Genomic DNA, 21,377 nt, shown 5'->3' with positions numbered 1-21,377 from the left:
TGTCTTTTTCACTAGTCAGTAGATATTCACAGAATGACTCCAGCTTTTACAATCACAGGAATGATTGTAATACCTTGAGAAAATGGCCACCCCTTTTACCCACTATCTCCCCATAGTTAATGATTCATAAATATTTTTCTCTACATGTCTCTCTTTTTCTAACCTGCTATTTTTAATGTTGTTGCTCATACCTCCACTTTTCTAATCTTGCTTTTATCTAGTCCTATTTTAATATTTGGTTTGTGTGCACTATTTTCTGAAAAGTGTTCTTTTATAAATCTGGTGGAGAAAAATGTACCCCCTTGGGTTTACCACTTTCATTTAAATACATGCTACATTTAAGTTCCAAAATACCTCTAGAAAAGGAAACACATGGGTTTATACTGTAGTGAAATACTTTGGAGTCAGATGAAAACTTGGGCATTTTATTATTCACATAAAACCTGTTGCTTAATAAATGCTCAGCCAAGCTGAATTGAACATCTCAAACAGCACTGTAAGAATCTTGTTGCTCTGTGATGTGCAAGATGCTTGCCTGGAGGGAGGGAGAGAGAGAGAGAGAGAGAGAGAGAGAGAGAGAGAGAGAGAGAGAGAGAGAGAGCCTATCTTTCCCAGCTCACATACGTCTATTTAACTATTGCTCTCCTCTTCTTGTCCATGAAGTGAAATTTTATGCCATTTTTCAAAGCAGAGATTCAAACATTTATACTCTGCCTTTTGAGGCTGATGTGGAATTTGCACCCCAATGTGTGTCAGTTCTTTCCCTATATTTTTCTGTTTTCTTATGTTTTACAATTTTATAGTGTGTGTGTGTGTGTGTGTGTGTGTGTGTGTGTGTGTTTGTGCATGAATTTAAGTTATCAAGTTTGGTGATCATTTTACTCAATGAGTCATCTTGATGGCCTAATTTTATTTTCAGTTCTTATATATTTTAAATGAGACATTAAACTGAGAGAGTAAAACCATATCATGCCTATTCAGCACCTCATAGTTCTCTGAATTTAATATACCTTGCTTCTTTCAGTCTTGCTTAGCATCTTTCTCTAAAAAATACTGCATATTTCACTCAATAGTAAATTATGAATAATTTTCATTTCGATGTATCATAACTTCAAAACCCAATTACCTAAAAATAAAAATAAATTTAATAATGGTAATAAATCAAGTTTTCCAAGATTTATACTTCTCTGAGTGTTGGTATAACATAGATGATTTTTGCACATAGTCCATCCAAAATATTGACACAGTGTAATATTGAGCAAGTTCTTAACAGTAATTCAAGTCACTAATCCAAGAAACTCTTGGATCTATGTAAGACCATTCTCTTACTGATATTTCTCATCTGTGAATTGGAGGAAAGTTTTAATGCCAGGTCAAGAGACATATTGTGGGAATTAATTATAGAAGTGGAGTTTGTTAAAGCACTTTCTCTGTGGTAACTATTTATCTTATAAATAATTTTGGACATGAGTGTGATAATGTAACTTCATCATTGTACAAGAAATTTGTAAAACAAAACTAATATTACTTTATCAAGTTGTTGTGTTTGTATATAGAATAAATTTATTACAAATCTGGCACACAGCAAGGGTACATTATTGTTTAGTACATGATTTTTTAAAAGAGAATAATTTCTTGATACCTGCAGAATTTCCAAATTTAATATAAAATCCATTTAAAGATTTCAAGATAGCATCCAGATAAACACAAGATTGAAAGTAAGATTTAGAATAGAGAAATAGGATGTTACCTTAAGCATCATGTGATAGACACTGAGAGAGACATAGATAAATAAAATACTCATAAGTTTCTTCAAAGATCAGTCTATGAATATATTCTAAGAGTTGCCTTCCTCAGCGCTTCCTTAACATCTCTGTTCCTCAAACTATAGATGAGGGGATTCAACATGGGGATCACCACTGTGTAGAACAGAGACACCACCCTGTTCTGCTTAGTTGAGTAGCTGGACTTGGGCATCACATAAATGAAAGTAATAGTTCCATAGTAGAGAGTGACTGCAGTGAGGTGGGAGGTGCAGGTGGAGAAGGCCTTGTGGCGACCCTCAGTGGAGCGCATCTTCAGGATGGTGATAAGGATGTAGATGTAGGAGACAGATATGACAAACACTGTCACTACAATAATGGAGCCAGCAGAGATAGAGGGGATGATTCCAATAATGGAGACATCTGAGCATGAAAGTTTCAACAAAGGGGAGAAATCACAGAAGAAGTGATCTATCTTATTTGGTCCACAAAAGGACAGACTTAACAAACAGCCAGTAAATGTCCATGCATTCACACAGCCACCCACATAGGATGCCCCAACTAAGAGGAGACAGATTTGGGAAGACATATGTGTGGAGTAGAGCAAGGGAGAGCAAATAGCAACATATCTGTCATAGGCCATGGCAGCCAGCAGGAAGCATTCAGCTGTCCCAAAAGTCACAACAGAACAGAGTTGTGCTTCACAGGCATGCACAGGGAGGCCTGTTTCATGTACAATGAATCCTATTAACATTATAGGTGTAACTGATGTTGAATAGCCAATGTCCACAAAAGCCAGATGGCTAAGAAACATGTACATGGGGGTTTGGAGCTGAGGACAGCTTCTTACTAAATTTATTATGCTGATATTTCCTACTAAGGTGACAATGTATATTCCAAGAAAAAACACAAAGAAGATGACACAGAGTGTAGGATCATCTGTTAACCCCAAAAGGATGAACTTTGTCACTGCAGTGTGGTTTCCAGGTTCCATCTCTTGTACGACTCGTGTCTGTGGAGGAAAATGATGAAATTATTTATTTAGTATTTGCATTCTATATAATCCTTTCTGTATATAGCTATTTAGCAACTCGATTAAGTATTCTTTATACCAAAATGTACTTACCAGAGTTCTTCAGTATTGTGGATTTTAACTCTGTGCGTAACATGAGAATAATTAAGCCTCAATCTTTGACATGCCATGTAATTTCTGTTGAAGGTACTTCTCTAGCCTTCTATTACAGGTAGATTTGTTTCCTAAAATTCAGATCCAGTTTCATTGTGTTATTGGGATTATCATTTTGCTCAGTGATAGACTGAAATACAAAACATACCTCGCAGCCAGTCTTCTCATAAATCCTTCTCTTCAACCACTCCTCCTCTAATTTATATTTACAGAATAGCACCCCATCCATCCAGTCTGCTCTATCTGCTTTTTCAGAGACTTCCTGGCTTATATCAAAGTTAAAAATTTGATATGTTTCTCTCCAAGTTCTGTTCCTTGGAAACATTTAAATGGTATTAGGACACTTTAAGAAAACAATTTGATAGTAGCATTTTAACTTTACATTTTCATATAAAAATTGTGTTACATCATAATTTATTGTAAACAAGTATTGAGAATAGTCTGATGGAACACTAGATTGGCAGTAATCTCTTGATATAATTTATTTACTGATCGTTTATTTAGAGTAATGTTAATTACTTCCTTTTGGATAATCACCTTTTGAATATTCATTTTGGATAATCACCTCTACTTTTAGAACTAGTAACTTTGTTATATAAAGCAAGCCTTAGGAGAAAGCAAATTAAAGACAGATCAATTTAAATAATAATATTGTTTTCACTTCCTTTTTTTAAGGCAATAATTCAAAAGAAGTATGTCTTTGTTCCAAGATCATTATATCCTGGTGACATGGAGTAATAAAAAAATACTAAACCAATTTGTTCCCTATTGCTTGTTAATTATTTTTTTGTGTGTACTTTGATGCATTTTAATTTAGGGGTTTGTGCCTTCTGTGTTTATCCACTTCACTGTGATAAACACAAAGTTCTTGTGCTTTGAAGCAGTCCTAAAATAGCAGAAATAACTTTAAATTACAGTTATCACCACTTATACAATTTAAAAGTATTACAGCAGGCATACTGTAAGTTCAGTGAAAATTAAGAAATGTCATAATATTGATATGAACATTTACAGAATGAAAAATTATTCTAAAGGATTTCTTTCAAATATATTACTGAGCAGCTAAGAATAATTTATTACTTTTTCAGAGGACCTGGTTTACATTCCCAGCAACCACGTGGTTTAAAACCATCCATAGTTCCAATTCTAGAGCTCCAAGTACTTCCTCTTACCTCATGTGGTATTCATACACTCATGCACTTAAACTAATATAAATTTTTAAACTTTTAAATTATTTTATGATTTTTTTCAGTGTCAGAATTTTTATTTATTCAAATCTTATGCCAATTACTCCAACCTCATAATAAAACCTTTGAAAAAGATCTGTTGATCACAAATTCTGTGAGCTTGCATTTTCATTAAGCCAAAGAAAAATCTATTCTATGGGGAGGGTCAGGCAGACTTGCCAGGCTAGAACCTGGAGAAGAATGTGCAGGATTAGGATGGGTGAAGTTGGAAGTAGTGCTAAGTCCTTAATTTTCAGTACACCTCACAATCTATTGCATTGTTTTAATTTGAGGGCAAACATAATAGTGTTTCTATTTAGAATATTATATTCAAGTTAATATTATTAGTGAAATGCTTCCCATCTCCCTGAGTCAGCTTCACAGAAGAAATAACACTTCAAACACACGACACCAAAATCTTCATCCTCAGGTACATTTTGAAATGCATATTAATGCTATATATGCTTCCTCACAATTTCAATCCCTTAAAGAATCGAGATATCTGCTCTCTGTTTTGAAGCAGAATACAGAAGGAGCTGATGGAGGGAAGGGGTGAAGCTGACTGGGAGGACCAGAGGGAGGAGTAACTGAAGTAGGAATGTAATGTATGAGAGAAGAAAATATAAAACAGAATTTTGTTTCAATGATGCTAGTTTCTACCCAAGACCCTATTTACCACACTCATAAATACATAACTTCCTCTCAGCAGAATTGTGGTAGTTCTTAAGGTTTTCAAAACATTTACCAGAAATAGTAAAAAAATAGTATTTTCCTCTTCTGCCTTACTATTTCTAAACTTAAGCATCTACAACCCCTGTTGTCCTTTATCCTGTGGTATGCTTTCCAGATTTTGAAATTCTCTTTGTCAAATATTGAACACAGATACTGGTCTGAAGGAATAGAGCTATTCCCACTCTACCTTTTGCCTCAGCAGAGCTCAGTAGAGGGAATCATACTCCCCTTCTGATTGTCCAAGTGCCTACCCATGTTGCCTTCAGACTCTGTGGGTTGGAATCAGACAAGGCAAATGCTAGACATGCCACATTATTTTAATTTGGCTCTGAGTTCCTTTACTTGTTCTGTGGGATTGTTAGCCACACAATGTAATTTTGTTGTGAAATTAAAAGAAAGGTTTTATAAAATTAGAAAAATACTGTCTAAAATTTCTAGAGATACTTGATCACATGCAATGATTAAACAACATTTACTTTTTAATAGGTATAACATTTTCACAGGCTCTTAATTATTCAATGTTATGATGAGATGTATTATTTTTTTCATTCAACATTTCAGAGAATTTTTACCACAAGTCTAAGGGAATTAGAAGGCACAGACTCTGCTATTTCCTCTATTAGTGATTAAGCCATTTATATGCACTAACAGCCATGCTCTAGTGCTCTCTTTTCCTCCTCATTGAATACTGAAAGTCTAGATCTCTGAGTGCCCCACTGGCTGGTTGACTTAAATCAGTAACTGTGACCCTTTATTCTTTCTCTGGATTGAACATCCATCTGTGTCGATTAACAATGACTATAGAAGTGTGAGCCTAATCCAACCAAATATCTGTTTGCTTGTTTGTTTGTTTGTTCCTTTCTCTGAATTCCTTTTCATAGTCTCTTCTGCTCAAACTTAGGCAAAGGCCTTGCTTGCCAAAGACCTTTCACATTTCCCGGATGACCAGGGAAGAATGGTCCAAGTGTGCCGGGCTGCACAGTGACTCTTGTGTAAATAAGCTTTTTCACAGGAGTCAAGAGCTCACACCAGTAAAGCAGTTCTGTTCTTTTCAACTTCTTCTTGAACTAATAAATATTCATCTTAAGATCAATGAATCTGACACTTACGCTTAAAGACAAACTTGTTGATGCTGAATTTCAAAGAAGACTATAAAGTTGATCCTATTTGTTCTTATAGTTGAAAACTCCACACTAGGAAGCACCAAGTGCTGCACCTCGTAAAGGTCCATAGTTGTGTGTACATGTGGTGTGGATGATAGCAGGAGTCTGTGTAAGGGTAGGAGAGAAGAGGTGGTAATGGTCAACATAACAAATCCTCTGGGGCTACTGCTGCTTGTCCCTTTGAGATAAAAGTTCATGGGCTTGTTATACATAAATGACTTATGGAAACAAGTGACTCATTAGGGCATCTGTCAAGGTTTGTTTAATATGTACTACAGCAAAATGTAACAAATTTCTAACAAAAGAATTCCAAGTATACACTGAATCTGGATTCAACATGTCAATATGAATTTACAGATAAATATTTTACATTGTTTTCTGTAACATATACCATTATGTGTCTTGGGAAACATGAAGGTAAACTGCATTCAAAGTTGAGTTATAAATAACAAAACTTTTTTTGAAGACATTCTCATTACCATATCAGAAGGAAGAATATGGATGCTTTGAATTTAAAATAAAAAAAAATAAAATTACAAGAGTTTAGATATCTTCTAGAATGGCAATAGTGTCAGATGTCACATCTTAAACAGTGGCCTTGGTGTAGGTCAATTACAGAAAAACATCACCTCTACAACTCAAAGGTTCAGTCTTACTCTATTTCTTTTGCTAATCATAATATCAGAAGCCCTTTTAGTATCACATCCATTCAAAGAAGTGTGTTTTAACTACTACATAAATTATAAGTAATATTCTTTCATTCTTCCCTATATGCTGATAATTATGCAAAGCATTTTATACACATTGAACCTTCAGCACAACTTTAAGATGTAGGCCCTTTCATTATTCTCATTTTTTCACATGAGAGAACAGTGAATTTTCCATTTAAATTCCAGTGTTTCCCACTAAAATCTCCACGTTAATACTGAAGAGACCACTTCCAATAGGGAGACAGGACCACTGGTATAGTGATGAAGTTACCAACCTACCTTCAAAAATTCCTTCAAAAGGAATGCAGGGACAAAAATGGAGCAGAGATTGAAGGAAACACCATCCAGTTAACAGCCCAACTTGGGATTTATCTCATGGGCAGGCACCAAACCCTGACACTATTACTGATGCTATGTTGTGCTTGCAGACAGGAGCCTCACATATCTGTCCTCTGAGATACTCTACCAGCAGTTGACTGAAACAGATACAGATACTCATAATCAACCTCTGAAATAAGGTTAAGGACCCCTATGGAAGAATTAGGGGAAGGATTGAAGGAGCTGAAGGGATGGCACCCCTACCAACAGTATCAACTAACATGGACCCCTTGAGCTCCCAGAACCTAATCCATCAACCAAAGTGCACATATGGGCTGGTCTGTGGACCTTGGCACATGTGTAGCAGAGGACTACCTTGTCTGTCCTCAGTGGGAGAGGTTAAGATTAATTCTGTAAAGACCTTATGCACCAGGGGAGAAGATGTGGGGTGATGGTGGTGATGAAGTGGGAAGTGACCGGAGTGGATGGTAAGTGATCAGGGTAGGTGGGATGGATGGGGGGCTTGTATGGGTTAGGTGGGGAAGCATCCTCTCAGAGTCAAAGTGGGGGGTGGAAGGGATGAAGAACTCTTGGAGGGAGGACCAGGGAGGTGGTCAACATTTGAAGTATAAATCAATAAATAAACTTAGTTTGGGAACTCTCTTTTTCTGATGTTACACTGTTGTATTTGAAAAAAAAAACTAGAAAAGGTTACAAGTTTACGTGCTTGTCAAATGTGTACTTTGTTTGAAACTCTTCATTTAGAAAACTAAATAAACAAAGAACTTTTTGCAAAAAAAAATTGTAACAAAACCACATACTACTGAAGTCATTCTATTCTCTATAACTAAAATGCTTCTTCATATCATGATTATTTCCATAAAATCAGTCATTTACTCCCATGCTAAAATCCCCCTCTTATGTTGAAAGACATGTTTGATGTCATTATGTTATTTTGTACTGACTGATATGTTACACAGAGAAAATGAACAGTTTGGATTAATTTGTTTAGCCAAAACTTTTTACACCTAGGAGCATGCTGAACATATACAGAGATGGAAATTTTATGTGGTCTAATTTATCAACACATTTTGAGCTATGAAAATGCAAATGTCAAAATATTGACTTACTTTGTTTAAGTGGTATTCCAGGGGTAGGGATCAATAACTATGTAGTCTACGACTGCTGAATTCCCAGATTCAAACCATATGGCATGAACAATTCTCAAACATGAGTCACTGCACAGAAAATTTATAACTTATGTTATGATAGAGTCTATATAGAAAATTTCTAACAATCTTTTGTCCTAGTCTCAAGACAGCCTTTGAATATATGACTCTTAAGTCAAAAGTTTTGTAAATTTCACCTAATTTTGCATCATGTATTGTTTATATTCTATTGTTTGGTTCTAAATTGTGTTTTGCCAGGAGCCATGGCCTTGTGGAAAATTTCTAGCTTACATAAACATCTGTGAGAGAACATTCATGGTCATAACAGAATATTTGTGGATAGAGAGGGCACTGTGACCATTGGTTCCAAGAACTGAAGGTTGCCACTTGACCTTCAAAGAACCCCCGGGCTTTTCCACCCTCCCTTGAAGCCTCCTCTTTCATATATTGCCATCCCAGAATAAAGTTTTTCAGAGCTTGATAAGACAAACTGTCTTGCTCTCATTCTTTGTGTTTCTTGTCCCTCTCACTCTCCCTCCCCTGCCCTAGGTCCCTGCTGATTATCCCTGCAGGTCCGGGCAGTGTTTTCTTTCCTTTTTTTTTTTTTTTTTTTTTTTTTTTAACTTTCTTTTTTACTTGCTTTTTGAGAAGAATTTCTGTGTATCTCTTTCTGTCTGTCTGTCTCTGTCTTTTGGTTTCCTGAGACAGGATTTCTCTGTGTAGCTCTGGCTGGCCTACAGTTCACACATCTACTTGTCTCTTCCTCCCAAGTACTGTGCTACTTGGATATGCTACCAGGCTGACAAATCATATTATTTCTATTGTTTATATTCTCTTCTGTGAAATAAATGAAAATTTTGTTAAATTGTTCCTATCTAAAGGAAATATAGAGACAAAACATGGAGCAGAGACTAAAGGAAAGGCAGTCCAGAGGCCACCCCACCTAGGGATCCATTCCACCTGCAGACACAAAATCCCAGCATTATTGCTGATGCCAAGAAGTACTTGCTGACAGGAGCCTTGTATAACTGTCCCCTGAGAGGCTCTGTAAGCAACTGACCAATACAAATGCAGATACTCACAGCCAACCATCAGATTGAGCACTGGGACCCCAAGGGAAGAGTTAGGGGAAGAACTGAAGGAGATGAAAGGGATTACAACCCCATCAGAAGAACACCAATATCAACTAACCTGACCACTCAGAGCTCCCAGGGACTAAACCACCAACCAAAGAGTACACATGAAGGGACCTGTGGCTCCAGCTATATACAAAACAGAAAATGGCCTTATCTGGCATCAATAGAAAGGGGCCCTTGGTCCTGTGGAGGCTTGATGTCCCAGAGTAAGGAGATGCTAGAGTAGTTAGGTAGGAATGGGAGTGAGGTGGGAGAGTACCCTCATAGAGGCAAAGGAGAGGGGTGATTGGATGAAGGGGTTGTGGAGGGGAAACTGGGAAGGGGAACATCATTTGAAATATAAATAAATAAAATAACCAATATAAAATAATAAAATAAAATAATTTTAAAAATTCATTCCACACAATCTGTAATACCTTTTGTATAGTTAAGAGCGAATAAAATACTCTGACATAATTTCACTATGGATAAAACACATATCTTCCTCAATATTTATAAGTAGAAATGTCATCTGTTATGTTTAATATTCCTTTATAATGAAAATAATTTCTACAACATTTAATATTTATTATCCCAGGGAGGTATCACTGTAGAGAGGTAGAATTCCAAGGACCACTGGGGAAGTTATCACTTTTTTTCTACTACATGTATCACAGGCATTGAACTCAAATTACCAGGCTTGGTTAAAAGTTCCTTTATCTATTTTGCTGTTTCTCTAACCCAAATAAGATTATTTTTCATAATAGATTGTACCAGGAATAGGAGGAACAGACATGTAAGACCATGCTTTATGCCTTGTACTTCACTAGCACAATGATTTCTAGAACTAAACAATCCTTGAAGCGACCTAGAAAACACATATGGTGTATTTTAAGACATATTGCATTTATGGGGACACAGGATTTCAAAGTAAGCTTATCTTACCCTCAACCACAGAGGTGTCTGCTGTATCCACTGCATAGTGAAGTATGCAGTTGGTTCTTTTATATACTATTTGCCCTCGTCCTCGTCCTCGTCCTCGTCCTCGTCCTCCTCCTCCTCCTCCTCCTCCTCCTCCTCCTCCTCCTCCTCCTGTCTTCTTTAATAATGGAAGAATGTATTTTGGCTTACAATTCCACACAGAAAGCACATCAGGGCACTATAAAGAATAGCCATGGGACAGAAGCATAAAGCCAACTGGTCACATTTCATATCTAATCTGAAAGCATAGCATGATCAGGAATTGTGGCTGAACAGCAATATGTCAAATACTGCTCCAAAGAGCATACATACATCTGACTGCCAGTCTCTACCTTTTGAAGAACCATAACCTCCTTAAACAGCTTCAATATCTGGGGAACAAAGAGTTTGCTTGCCATGACTTGCTTAGCCTGCTTTCCTAAATAACCAAGATCCACCTGCTCAGGAGTGACACTACCAACAGTGTGCTGGACCTTCCATATCAATCATTGGCAAGATAATCCACCCTATACTTACTACAGGCCACCCCTATGGAGGCATTTTCTTATTTAAAATCCCCTCTTCCCAGATCTATCTAGGTTTAGGTCAAGTTAACAAAACCCAACAAGTACAGTGGCTCAATGACTTTATTAGATATATTTTTCTTCTGTATTTGCCAGGCACTGGCAGATCCTCACAGGAGACAGCTATATCAAGTTCCTATCAGCAGGCTCTTGTTGGCATCTGCCTAGTGACTGGGTTGGGTGGTTGGTTGTGGCTCTAGCTATATATGTAGCAGAGGATGGCCTAGTTGGTCATCAATGGGAGGAGAGGCCCTTGGTCCTGTGAAGGCTCTATAGGCCCCAGTATAGGGGAATGCAAGGACCAGGAATGGGAGTGGATGAGTTGGGGAGCAGGGAGAGGGGGAAGGGGATAAGGGATTTTCAGAGGGGAAACTAGGAAAGGGGATGACATTTGAAATGTAAATAAATAAAATATCTAATTTTAAAAAGTCACTGTACGAAGTTTTTCAGAGTAGTAGACGCGCTCATCTGATGCCACAGTGTTGACACCAAAAACTGAAAGCAGCTGTGACCTAATGACCAAGTCAACAAGTGGAAATGATGACAGCATCTTCTTAGACCTAGAGTGGGAAGATGAAGGAATGAATAGGATGCTGCCCATGAGAGAGCACTCCAAGGCAGAGGAAGATATTCTGAGGGTAGCACTGAAGTACAGCAGCAAGAAGGGCAGCAACCCCGTGTCTGCCATTGACAATTCCAATGGACTGGAGTGGGAGAATGACTTTGTCAGTGCCGAGATGGATGACAATGGCCACTCTGAGTACTCCAGGTTTGTGAATCCTGTGTTAGAACTCTTGGATTCTGCCATCAAGCAGTCTGATACAGATCAGCAGATCCAACAGGATGAAACTGTGTGACCTTACTTATCAAATGTTTAAAAATCAACTAGAATGTACAGGTGGCATGCCAAGACTTTTTGTTAAGGTGGGAAAAAAAACACACATGACAAAAGCTTGTTTTCCTAAAAGGATCAGGAATGGAGGGACAGCTGAGTGCTTCAGTCAGGTATGATCTTAACATCTGCCTTCTGAGTCCCAGGAGTGATCAATGATTCTGACATCACTCATGCCTTTCTGTTCACCTGGTCAAGTTCTGCATCTTAAATCTCTATTAGTTTTACTCTGACTGCTTATTCTAAGCCTATCTTATTATAGAACTAAACCCAAAAGAATTATTTGTTAATTCTCAGCATATGTATAGGCAGCATGAAGTGAGATGGGAGGGTTCCCCGGGAAGGCAGACCCCTTCCCAGCAGCATTTCCTTTAGTTACTCTTAATTTTCTTGTTTGGTAGTGCTATACCCACTCCAGTGAAGTCTGCTTGACAAGCTGAAAGGCCTGGAAGCAGTCACGAGGCAAAGAGTTTCAAGGAAATAGCCTTCTGGAACCTTGACATTCCAATAGCCCGTATACTCAAACCCTGTCCCCAGGTTAGTCTGGTATATGGATCCATGTGATCTCTTTCAGTATTGTTTTATTATAAGTGCCTTTAAGGATTGATTTTTGACATATAGCTAAGCCTCCACCAGTGTTCCAATGGTTCCTAGAAAATCCTTGAAGCTGACCCTAAGCTTGGAATTCAGTAAGAATGTTGCCTATTCAGTAACATTCACATTCACTTCTAGTAGAGACAGTGAAACTAGGCATTACTATTTACTTGAACAGAGCTAGAAAAGCTCAGGGCTAGTCTGCATAGTAATTACTTAGGAAAATAGCTGAGTCACACTCAAACACAGCAATACACAATGGCCTAGGAAATAGGTAAGTTTGGTACAGATTTCTTCACTAGGCCCAGAGGAGTAGCATAATCAGGTATTTACTAAAGATCCCCTGATGGTGGGTTTAACAATAGACTAGCATTGCATTAGAACATTCACCTGCCTCCAGTGTTTAGCTGATATTTTTAATTAAGTGGTAAACATGGCCTGGTCCCGCCATCTTTTTATGTATGCATTCTTTTTGTTTTGTGTCACTGTAACTTGGCGGATGTGTTCGCCTAGATTTCTTGTTTTTCTTCTGTATTAAAAGTCTGGTGTTCGTTTGAAAAAATACATTCAGATACAACACACTCTCTCAAGTTGTGTCTGTTTGTCACCTCATTCTCGCTGACTCCATATCCACTTGCCAGAACCCCTGATTCCCACAGATTGATGAGAGCCCAACTAGGCCTGGTCCGTGGCATAGTAGGCAGCAGTAATTGCAGATGGCCCAAGCATGCTGATGTGTGGACTTCCTTATACACACACACACACACACACACACACACACACACACACCACACACACACACACACACACACCACACACACTCACACACACACACATAACACACACATCACACACCACACACACCACACACACACTCACACACACACACCACACACACACATAACAAACACACACACACCATACATACATACATACACACCACACACACTCACACACACAAGTATCCTAAGTCCTGCTTCACTCAATCTGAGTAAGAGATGACAGGATTAAAGACACTTCAAAAATTGGGACACTTTGAGTTAGTAATAATTAAAACTAATATATAAAAATAGATATTTAAATTTTTTACTTCATTTACATGCCATTATATTGGCTTTAAATTGAGATTTTAAGTTTTCACTTTCATTTTTTTAAAAATTTCAATGAATGAGCTTTGAAAGATTTTTTACAGAGAACATATTCTGTGAACAAATAAATTGCTACGCACACTCCAGTGAAGTCTGCTTGGAAGCACTCATGAGGCAGGGAGTTTCAAGGAAACTCAACCTCCTGGAACCAGGCATTCTCATAACCTGTATACTTCATACCCTATCCCTGCGTTAGTCTGGTGTATGGATGGATCCACATGCTCTCTTTCAGTATTGTTTTATTATAAGTGCCTTTAAAAATTGAATTCTGACATAGGCAAACCTCCAGCAGTGTTCCAAAGTCCTAGGAAATCCTTGAAGCCAGCGAACTTGAAATTCAGTAGAAATTCAGTGAGGTTGCCTATTCAGTAACATTCAATTTTACTTCTAGTAGAGACAGTGAAACTAATTAGGCATTACAAAGAATGGAGCTAGAATAGCTCAGGGCCAGCCTGCATAGTGATTACTTAGGACATTAGCCAGTCTCACCCAAACAAGGGAATACACAATGGCCTAGCTAATAGGTGGGTTTACCATGAGAGAGTTAGGGAATCCCCCTGAGACAGGGATCTTCTCTACAGCCAGGTATAGCAGGCTACATGGCATATTAGAAACAAGTTGGTGAATTCTTCTGACAAATGGAGATTCTCCACAGATACTTAAAAGAACAGCCAAGTTACACTCATGCAAGAACTTATCAAGGCCTAGGAAATAGGGGGTTTGTGGTGTTACATTATTCATGAGAAGGTCTGCTAGAGAAGAACCTCCTGGTGCAAGCTTTCACAAGGCTCAAAGGAGTAGCACAAATTGTGACTAGGGTGTGAAATCCTTATCTGTCAGCTGACCTGAGGCAGGGCTGTTTTATCTTTACTGTAAATATTACCTGGTTCCTGTAAGTCCTTTTGAAGTCATTCCTTTGTTTTGTGTCAGATAATTTCAATGTGCTTTGCCTGCTGTGACATCCTACCTCCTTGTTTTCTGTATTATATAAGACTGGTGTTCACTTTGTGACAATACCCTCAGATTCTACACAATCTCTCGTGTAGTGTCACTTCTGTTTGTCATTTACCAACTCCTTGTCCACCTGCAACTAGAGACCCATTCTTCGCAGACAGGGACCAAAAAGGGTCTGCGGCAATTAATAAAACATTAAAATATGGGTATTTCAAAGGACAAATAATCCTTTCTGATGTGAAAGGTCCCATTGATTGCATTGCCCTTTCCTTTGCCTTGTTGTACAAGGTACACTGTGGGATGGAACTAATACGTCAAGTATTGACAACCCGTGTCTGAGTCTTAGAGAAGGTCAGGGCTGGGAAATGTGCCCTAACTGCATTTCTTGGTTGGGCTGAGGACTGACTGTCACTTTGGCAAGCACACTGTATTCTGTCTCCTTTGCTGTTCTCTCTTCAGCAGCAATGGTGCATGCTTTCAATAGTCCAGGACACTCCAGGTAGAAATACTAAAGGTATTACTGTATGGGAAAGTTTATGTAGCTCTTTCAATATCTGAACTGCTATACAATGACATCTGTAATTTTGTTATTTTTAAATACCATACAAATAAATATATTTTGATATGTAAGTATGCATTAGGTTATGCTATTATTTATATCTATCTTAAAATTTAAATTGTAAGTGTGTCATGGAAATAATTTAAAGGTACTCTATACTCACATTGCCTGTGTTAATGCTTTTTAAGGTTTGTATTATATCAGATGAATATTTTTGGTTTGGCATAAGCTACTGTTGTAATTTTCTTGATTTTTTTGTTCATAAAGAATTTTCTGAAGAAATGGTAACCTCTCAAGAATTGTGAATACATATTTTAACTTTGAAACATATATATTTATTATCTATAGATGAGAAACAAGTTATAGATAATCAAAAAGAAAATTTTAACTAAATCAACTCACATTTTAAGTCAAATACCTATGAATAATTACTCATTGAACAGTTTTCAAAACTTTCTCATTATTCAAACACTTAGAACAGTGGAAACCCACTCATGTTATCTATTGGTATGTAAGCTTAGCACTCAAGGGAAAATGCTGATAAATTTACCAGCTTCAACATAGTTTGGAGATTTCCTGACAAATCTCATGGAAAGTCAGATGACATTTACTGACTAAATGCTATAGCATTACAGGCTCCAGGCACCATGGGCTTACGTAAAAATATCAGCTGGAACTTTCAAGACATGAGAGTCCTCCTGCTTCAAGTGGGGTGAACCTGAGTAAACTTACAATTCCAGGTTGAATATTTGCTCATATGTTCTGTTGACAATCACATTACTTCATTCCATTGTACTGTAGTCAGAAAACATCATTATTTTTAAAAAAGGATCTTGTTGGTGTACAAATAAGCAAACCGTATACTAATATAATTTGAAATCATATGTACATATTTGCAAGTCATTACACTAATAGTGAAATGACTTGATGAATCATTGGTTTAGTTGGTAAGTGTTTAAGTATTTGATAAATTTATAGTAGGTCATTCTATTCTAATTTTAGTGTGAAGTTTCCCCTAGTTCACCTAGTTCCTTTCTTCTCAGCTCCAAACTTTGTGACTTAGCACAGGCACTAAGGTCAACAATTAAATGGGACCTCATGAAACTGAAAAGCTTCTGTAAGTCAAAGGACATCATCAACAGGATCACATCAACCTACAGAATGAGAAAAGGTTTTCATCAGTTCCTCATCTGATAGAGGGCTAATATCTAAAATACATAAAGAACTCAAGAAAATAGACATCATAAAACCAAATAATCCAATTATAAATAGGGTATAGATCTAAACAGAGAATTTTCAATAGAAGAATCACAAATGGCTGAGAAATCCTTAAAGAAATGTTCAACATTCTTAGCCATCAGGGAACTACAAGTCAAAACTACTTTTAGATTCCATCTTTTAAAAATAATTATCACATGCATTTTAATAATTAAATGAAGGAGTAACATGTTATAAACACCTAGAACCATTCTCTAGGTTTGTAAACTTCTTATTCTTTGAATATTCAGCCCAGGGTCCCCTTTTATGGAATTTTTCCATTGTTGTATTTTCCCCCATTGTTTTTATCTGTCTTTATTTTCTTAGGAGAAACATAAGTTAGCAGAATATTGAGATTCAGCTGACTTGTTCCTGTCTTTGCTTCCTTACAAATTCTCAAACCATTTACAATGGTCTTTTCTCTCTCTCTCTCTCTTTTTAATTAGGTATTTATTTAATTTACATTTCCAATGGTATCCCAAAAGTCCCCCACACGATCTCCCACCCACTCCCCTAACCATCCACTCCCACTTCTTGGCCCTGGCGTTCCCCTGTACTGAGGCACATAAAGTTTGCACGACCAATTGGCCTCTCTTTCCACTGATGGCTGGCTAGGCCATCTTCTGATACATATGCAGCTAGAGACACGAGCTCAAGGGGTACTGGTTAGTTCATATTGTTGTTCCACCTATAGGGTTGCAGATCCCTTTAACTCCTTGGTTACTTTCTCTAGCTCCTACATTGAGGGACCTGTGATCCATCCAATAGATGAATGTGAGCATCCACTTCTGTATTTGCTAGGCCCCCGCATAGTCTCACAAGGGACAGCTATATCTGGGTACATTCAGCAAAATCTTGCTAGTGTATGCAATGGTGTCAGCATTTGGAAGCTGATTATGGGATGTATCCCAGGATATGGAAGTCTCTAGATGGTCCATCCTTTCTTCTCAGCTCCAAACTTTGTCTCTGTAACTCCTTCCATCGGTGTTTTGTCCCCAATTCTAAGAAGGGGCAAAGTGTCCACACATTGGTCTTCCTTCTTCTTGAGTTTCATGTGTTTAGTGAATTGTGTCTTATATCTTGGGTATTCTAAATTTCTGGGCTAATATCCACTTATCAGTGAGTACATATTGTGTGAGTTCTTTTGTGATTGGGTTACCTCACTCAGGATGATGCCCTCCAGGTCCATCCATTTGCCTAGGAATTTTATAAGATCATTCTTTTTAATAGCTGAGTAGTACTCCATTGTGTAAACGTACCACATTTTCTGTATCCATTCCTCTGTTGAGGGGCATCTGGGTTCTTTCCAGCTTCTGGCTATTATAAATAAGGCTGCTATGAACATAGTGAAGCATGTTTCCTTCTTACCGGTTGGAACATCTTCTGGATATATGCCCAGGAGAGGTATTGCAGGATTCTCTGGTAGTACTATGTCCAATTTTCTGAGGAAATTTTTTTTCAGGTGCTTCTCAGGCATTCAGTATTCCTCAAATGAGAATTCTTTGTTTAGCTCCAAGCCCAAATTTTAAATGGGGTTATTTGATTTTCTGGAGTCCACCTTCTTGAGTTCTTTATATATATTGGATATTAGTCCCCTATCTGATTTAGGATAGGTAAAGATCCTTTCCCAATCTCTTGGTGGCCTTTTTGTCTTATTGACGGTGTCTTTTGCCTTGCAGAAGCTTTGCAATTTTATGAGGTCCCATTTGTCGATTCTTGATCTTACAGCACATGCCATTGCTGTTCTATTCACGAACTTTTTTCCCTGTACCCATATCTTTGATGCTTTTCCCTACTTTCTCCTCTATAAGTTTCAGCGTCTCTGGTTTTATGTGGAGTTCCTTAATCCACTTAGATTTTACTTTAGTACAAGGAGATAGGAATGGATCAATTCACATTCTTCTCCATGATAACTGCCATTTGTGCCAGCACCATTTGTTGAAAGTGCTGGCTTTTTTTCCACTGGACAGTTTTTGTTCCATTGTCAAAGATCAAGTGACCATAGGTGTATGGGTTCATTTCTGAGTCTTCAATTCTATTCCATTGGTCTACTTGTCTGTCGATATACCAGTACCATGCCGCTTTTATCACAATTGCTCTGTAGTACAGCTTTAGGTCAGGCATAGTGATTCCACTGGAGGTTTTTTTTTATCATTGAGTAGAGTTTTTGCTATACTAGGTTTTTTGTTATTCCAGATGAATTTGCAGATTGCCCTTTCTAATTCGTTGAAGAATTGAGTTGGAATTTTGATGGGGATTGCATTGAATCTGTAGATTACTTTTGGCAAGATAGCTATTTTTAGTATATTGATGCTGCCAATCCATGAGCATGGGAGATCTTTCCATCTTCTGAGATCTTCTTTAATTTCTATCTTCAGAGACTTGAAGTTCTTATCATAGAGAACTTTCACTTCCTTAGTTAGAGTCACGCCAAAGTATTTTAAATTATTTGTGACTATTGAGAAGGGTGTTGTTTCCCTAATTTCTTTCTAAGCTTGTTTATCTTTTGTGTACACAAAGGCCATTGACTTGTTTGAGTTAATTTTATATCCAGCTACTTCATTGAAGCTGTTTATCAAATTTAGGAGTTCTCTGATAGAATTTTTAAGGTCACTTATATATACTATCATATCATCTGCAGAAGTAATATTTCGACTTCTTCCTTTCCAATTTGTATCCCCTTGATCTATTTTTGTTGTCTAATTGCTCTGTCTAGGACATCAAGTACAATGTTGAATAGGTAGGGAGAAAGTGGGCTGCCTTGTCTAGTCCCTGATTTTAGTGGGATTGATTCCAGCTTCTCTTTACTTCTCTTTTACTTCTTCTTTACTATGATGTTGGCTACTTGTTTGCTGTAGATGGTTTTATCATGTTTAGGTATGGGCCTTGAATTCCTGATCTTTCCAAGTCTTGTATCATGAATGGGTATTAGATTTTTCTCAAATGGTTCTCCCCATCTAAGAGATTATCATGTGGATTTTGTCTTTGAGTTTGTTTATATAGTGGATTATGTTGATGGATTTCCATATATTTAACCATCTCTGCATCCCTGGGATGAAACCTACTTGGTCAGGATGGATGATTGTTTTGATGTGTTCTTGGATTCGGTTAGCGAGAACTTTATTGAGTATTTTTGCATCGATATTCATGAGGGAAATTGGTCTTAAGTACTCTATCTTTGTTGGGTCTTTTTGTGGTTTAGGTGTCAGAGTAATTGTGGCTTCATTGAATGAGTTGGGTAGAGTACCTTCTACTTCTATTTTGTGGAATAGTTTGTGAAGAACTGGGATTAGATCTTCTTTGAAGGTCTGGTAGAACTCTGCACTAAACCCATCTGGTCCTGGCCTTTTTTTGGATGGCAGACTATTAATGACCTCTTCTATTTCTTTAGGGGTTATAGGACTGTTTATATAATTAACCTGATCTTGATTTAACTTTGGTACCTGGTATCTGTCTAGAAACTTGTCCATTTCATCTAGGTTCTCCAGTTTTGTTGAGTATAGCCTTTTGTAGAAGGATCTGATGGTGTTTTGGATTTCTTCAGGATCTGTTGTTATATCTCCCTTTTCATTTCTGATTTTGTTAATTAGTATGCTTTCTCTGTTCCCTCTAGTGATTCTGGTTACTGGTTTATCTATCCTGTTGATTTTCTCAAAGAACAACTCCTCATTTGATTGATTTTTTTGAATAGTTCTTCTTGTTTCTGCTTGGTTGATTTTACCCCAGAGTTTGATTATTTCCTGCCATCTACTCCTCTTGGGTGAATTTGCTTCCTTTTGTTCTAGAGCTTTTAGGTGTGTTGTCAAGCTTCTAGTGTTTGCTCTCTCTAGTTTCTTTTTGGAGGCACTCAGAGATATGAGTTTTCCTCTTAGAAATGCTTTCATTGTGTCCCATAAGTTTGGGTATGTTGTGGCTTCATTTTCATTAAACTCTAAAAAGTCTTTAATTTCTTTCTTTATTCCTTCCTTGACCAAGGTATCATTGAGAAGAGTGTTGTTCAGTTTCCACGTGAATGTTGGCTTTCTATTATTTATTTTGTTATTGAAGATCAGCCTTAGTCCATGGTGATCTCATAGGATGCATGGGACAATTTTAATATTTTTGTCTCTGTTGAGGCTTGTTTTGTGGCCAATTATGTGGTTAGTTTTGGAGTAGGTCCATGAGGTGCCGAGAAGAAGGTATATCCTTTTGTTTTAGGATAAAATGTTCTGTAGATATCTGTTAGATCCATTTGTGTCATAACTTCTGTTAGTTTCACTGTGTCTCTACTTAATTTCTGTTTCCATGATCTGTCCATTGGTGAAAGTGGTGTGTTGAAGTTTCCCACTATTATTGTGTGAGTTGCGATGTGTGCTTGGAGCTTTACTAAAGTTTCTTTAATGAATGTGTGTGCCCTTGGAGCATAGATATCCAGAATTGAGATTTCCTCTTGGAAGATTTTACCTTTGATGAGTATGAAGTGCCCCTCCTTGTCTTTTTTGATGACTTTGGGTTGGAAGTCGATTTTATTAGATATTAGAATGGCTTGTTTCTTCAGACCATTTGCTTGGAAAATTGTTTTCCAGCCTTTCGTTCTGAGGTAGTGTCTGTCTTTTTCCCTGAGATGGGTTTCCTGTAAGCAGCAAAAGGTTGGGTCCTGTTTGTGTAGCCAGTCTGTCAGTCTATGTCTTTTTATTGGGGAGTTGAGTCCACTGACATTAAGAGATATCAAGGAAAAGTAATTGTTACTTCCTATTATTTTTGTTGTTAAAGTTGGCATTCTGTTCTTGTGGCTGTCTTCTTTTAGGTTTGTTAAAGGATTACTTTCTTGCTTTTTCTAGGACATGGATTCCATCCTTGTATTGGTTTTTTTTCTGTTATTATCCTTTGAAGGGCTGGATTCATGGAAAGATAACATGTGAATTTGGTTCTGTTATGGAATACTTTGGTTTCTCCATCTACGGTCATTGAAAGTTTGGCTGCGTATAGTAGCCTGGGCTGGCATTTGTGTTCTCTTAGTGTCTGTATAACATCTGTTCAGGATCTTTTGGCTTTCATAGTCTCTGGT

General features: G+C 37.5%; 1 protein-coding gene across 1 annotated transcript; it reads right to left on the bottom strand.

Moving 5' to 3' along the window:
- Positions 1-1,824: 1,824 nt before the first annotated feature.
- Olfr491 (olfactory receptor 491) lies at positions 1,825-2,757 on the bottom strand. Its single transcript, NM_146736.1, has one exon. The coding sequence runs from the start codon at positions 2,755-2,757 to the stop codon at positions 1,825-1,827; it is 933 nt and encodes a 310-aa protein (NP_666947.1).
- Positions 2,758-21,377: the final 18,620 nt, after the last annotated feature.

This window comes from Mus musculus, chromosome 7 (assembly GCF_000001635.26).
Source record: "Mus musculus strain C57BL/6J chromosome 7, GRCm38.p6 C57BL/6J".
Classification (NCBI taxonomy): domain Eukaryota; kingdom Metazoa; phylum Chordata; class Mammalia; order Rodentia; family Muridae; genus Mus; species Mus musculus.
This window is presented reverse-complemented; position numbering and strand designations above follow the sequence as displayed.

Coding starts and splice junctions, on each gene's coding strand:
- Olfr491 (NM_146736.1), bottom strand. CDS start 2,757: ATGGAACCTGGAAACCACACTGCAGTGACAAAGTTCATCCTTTTGGGG.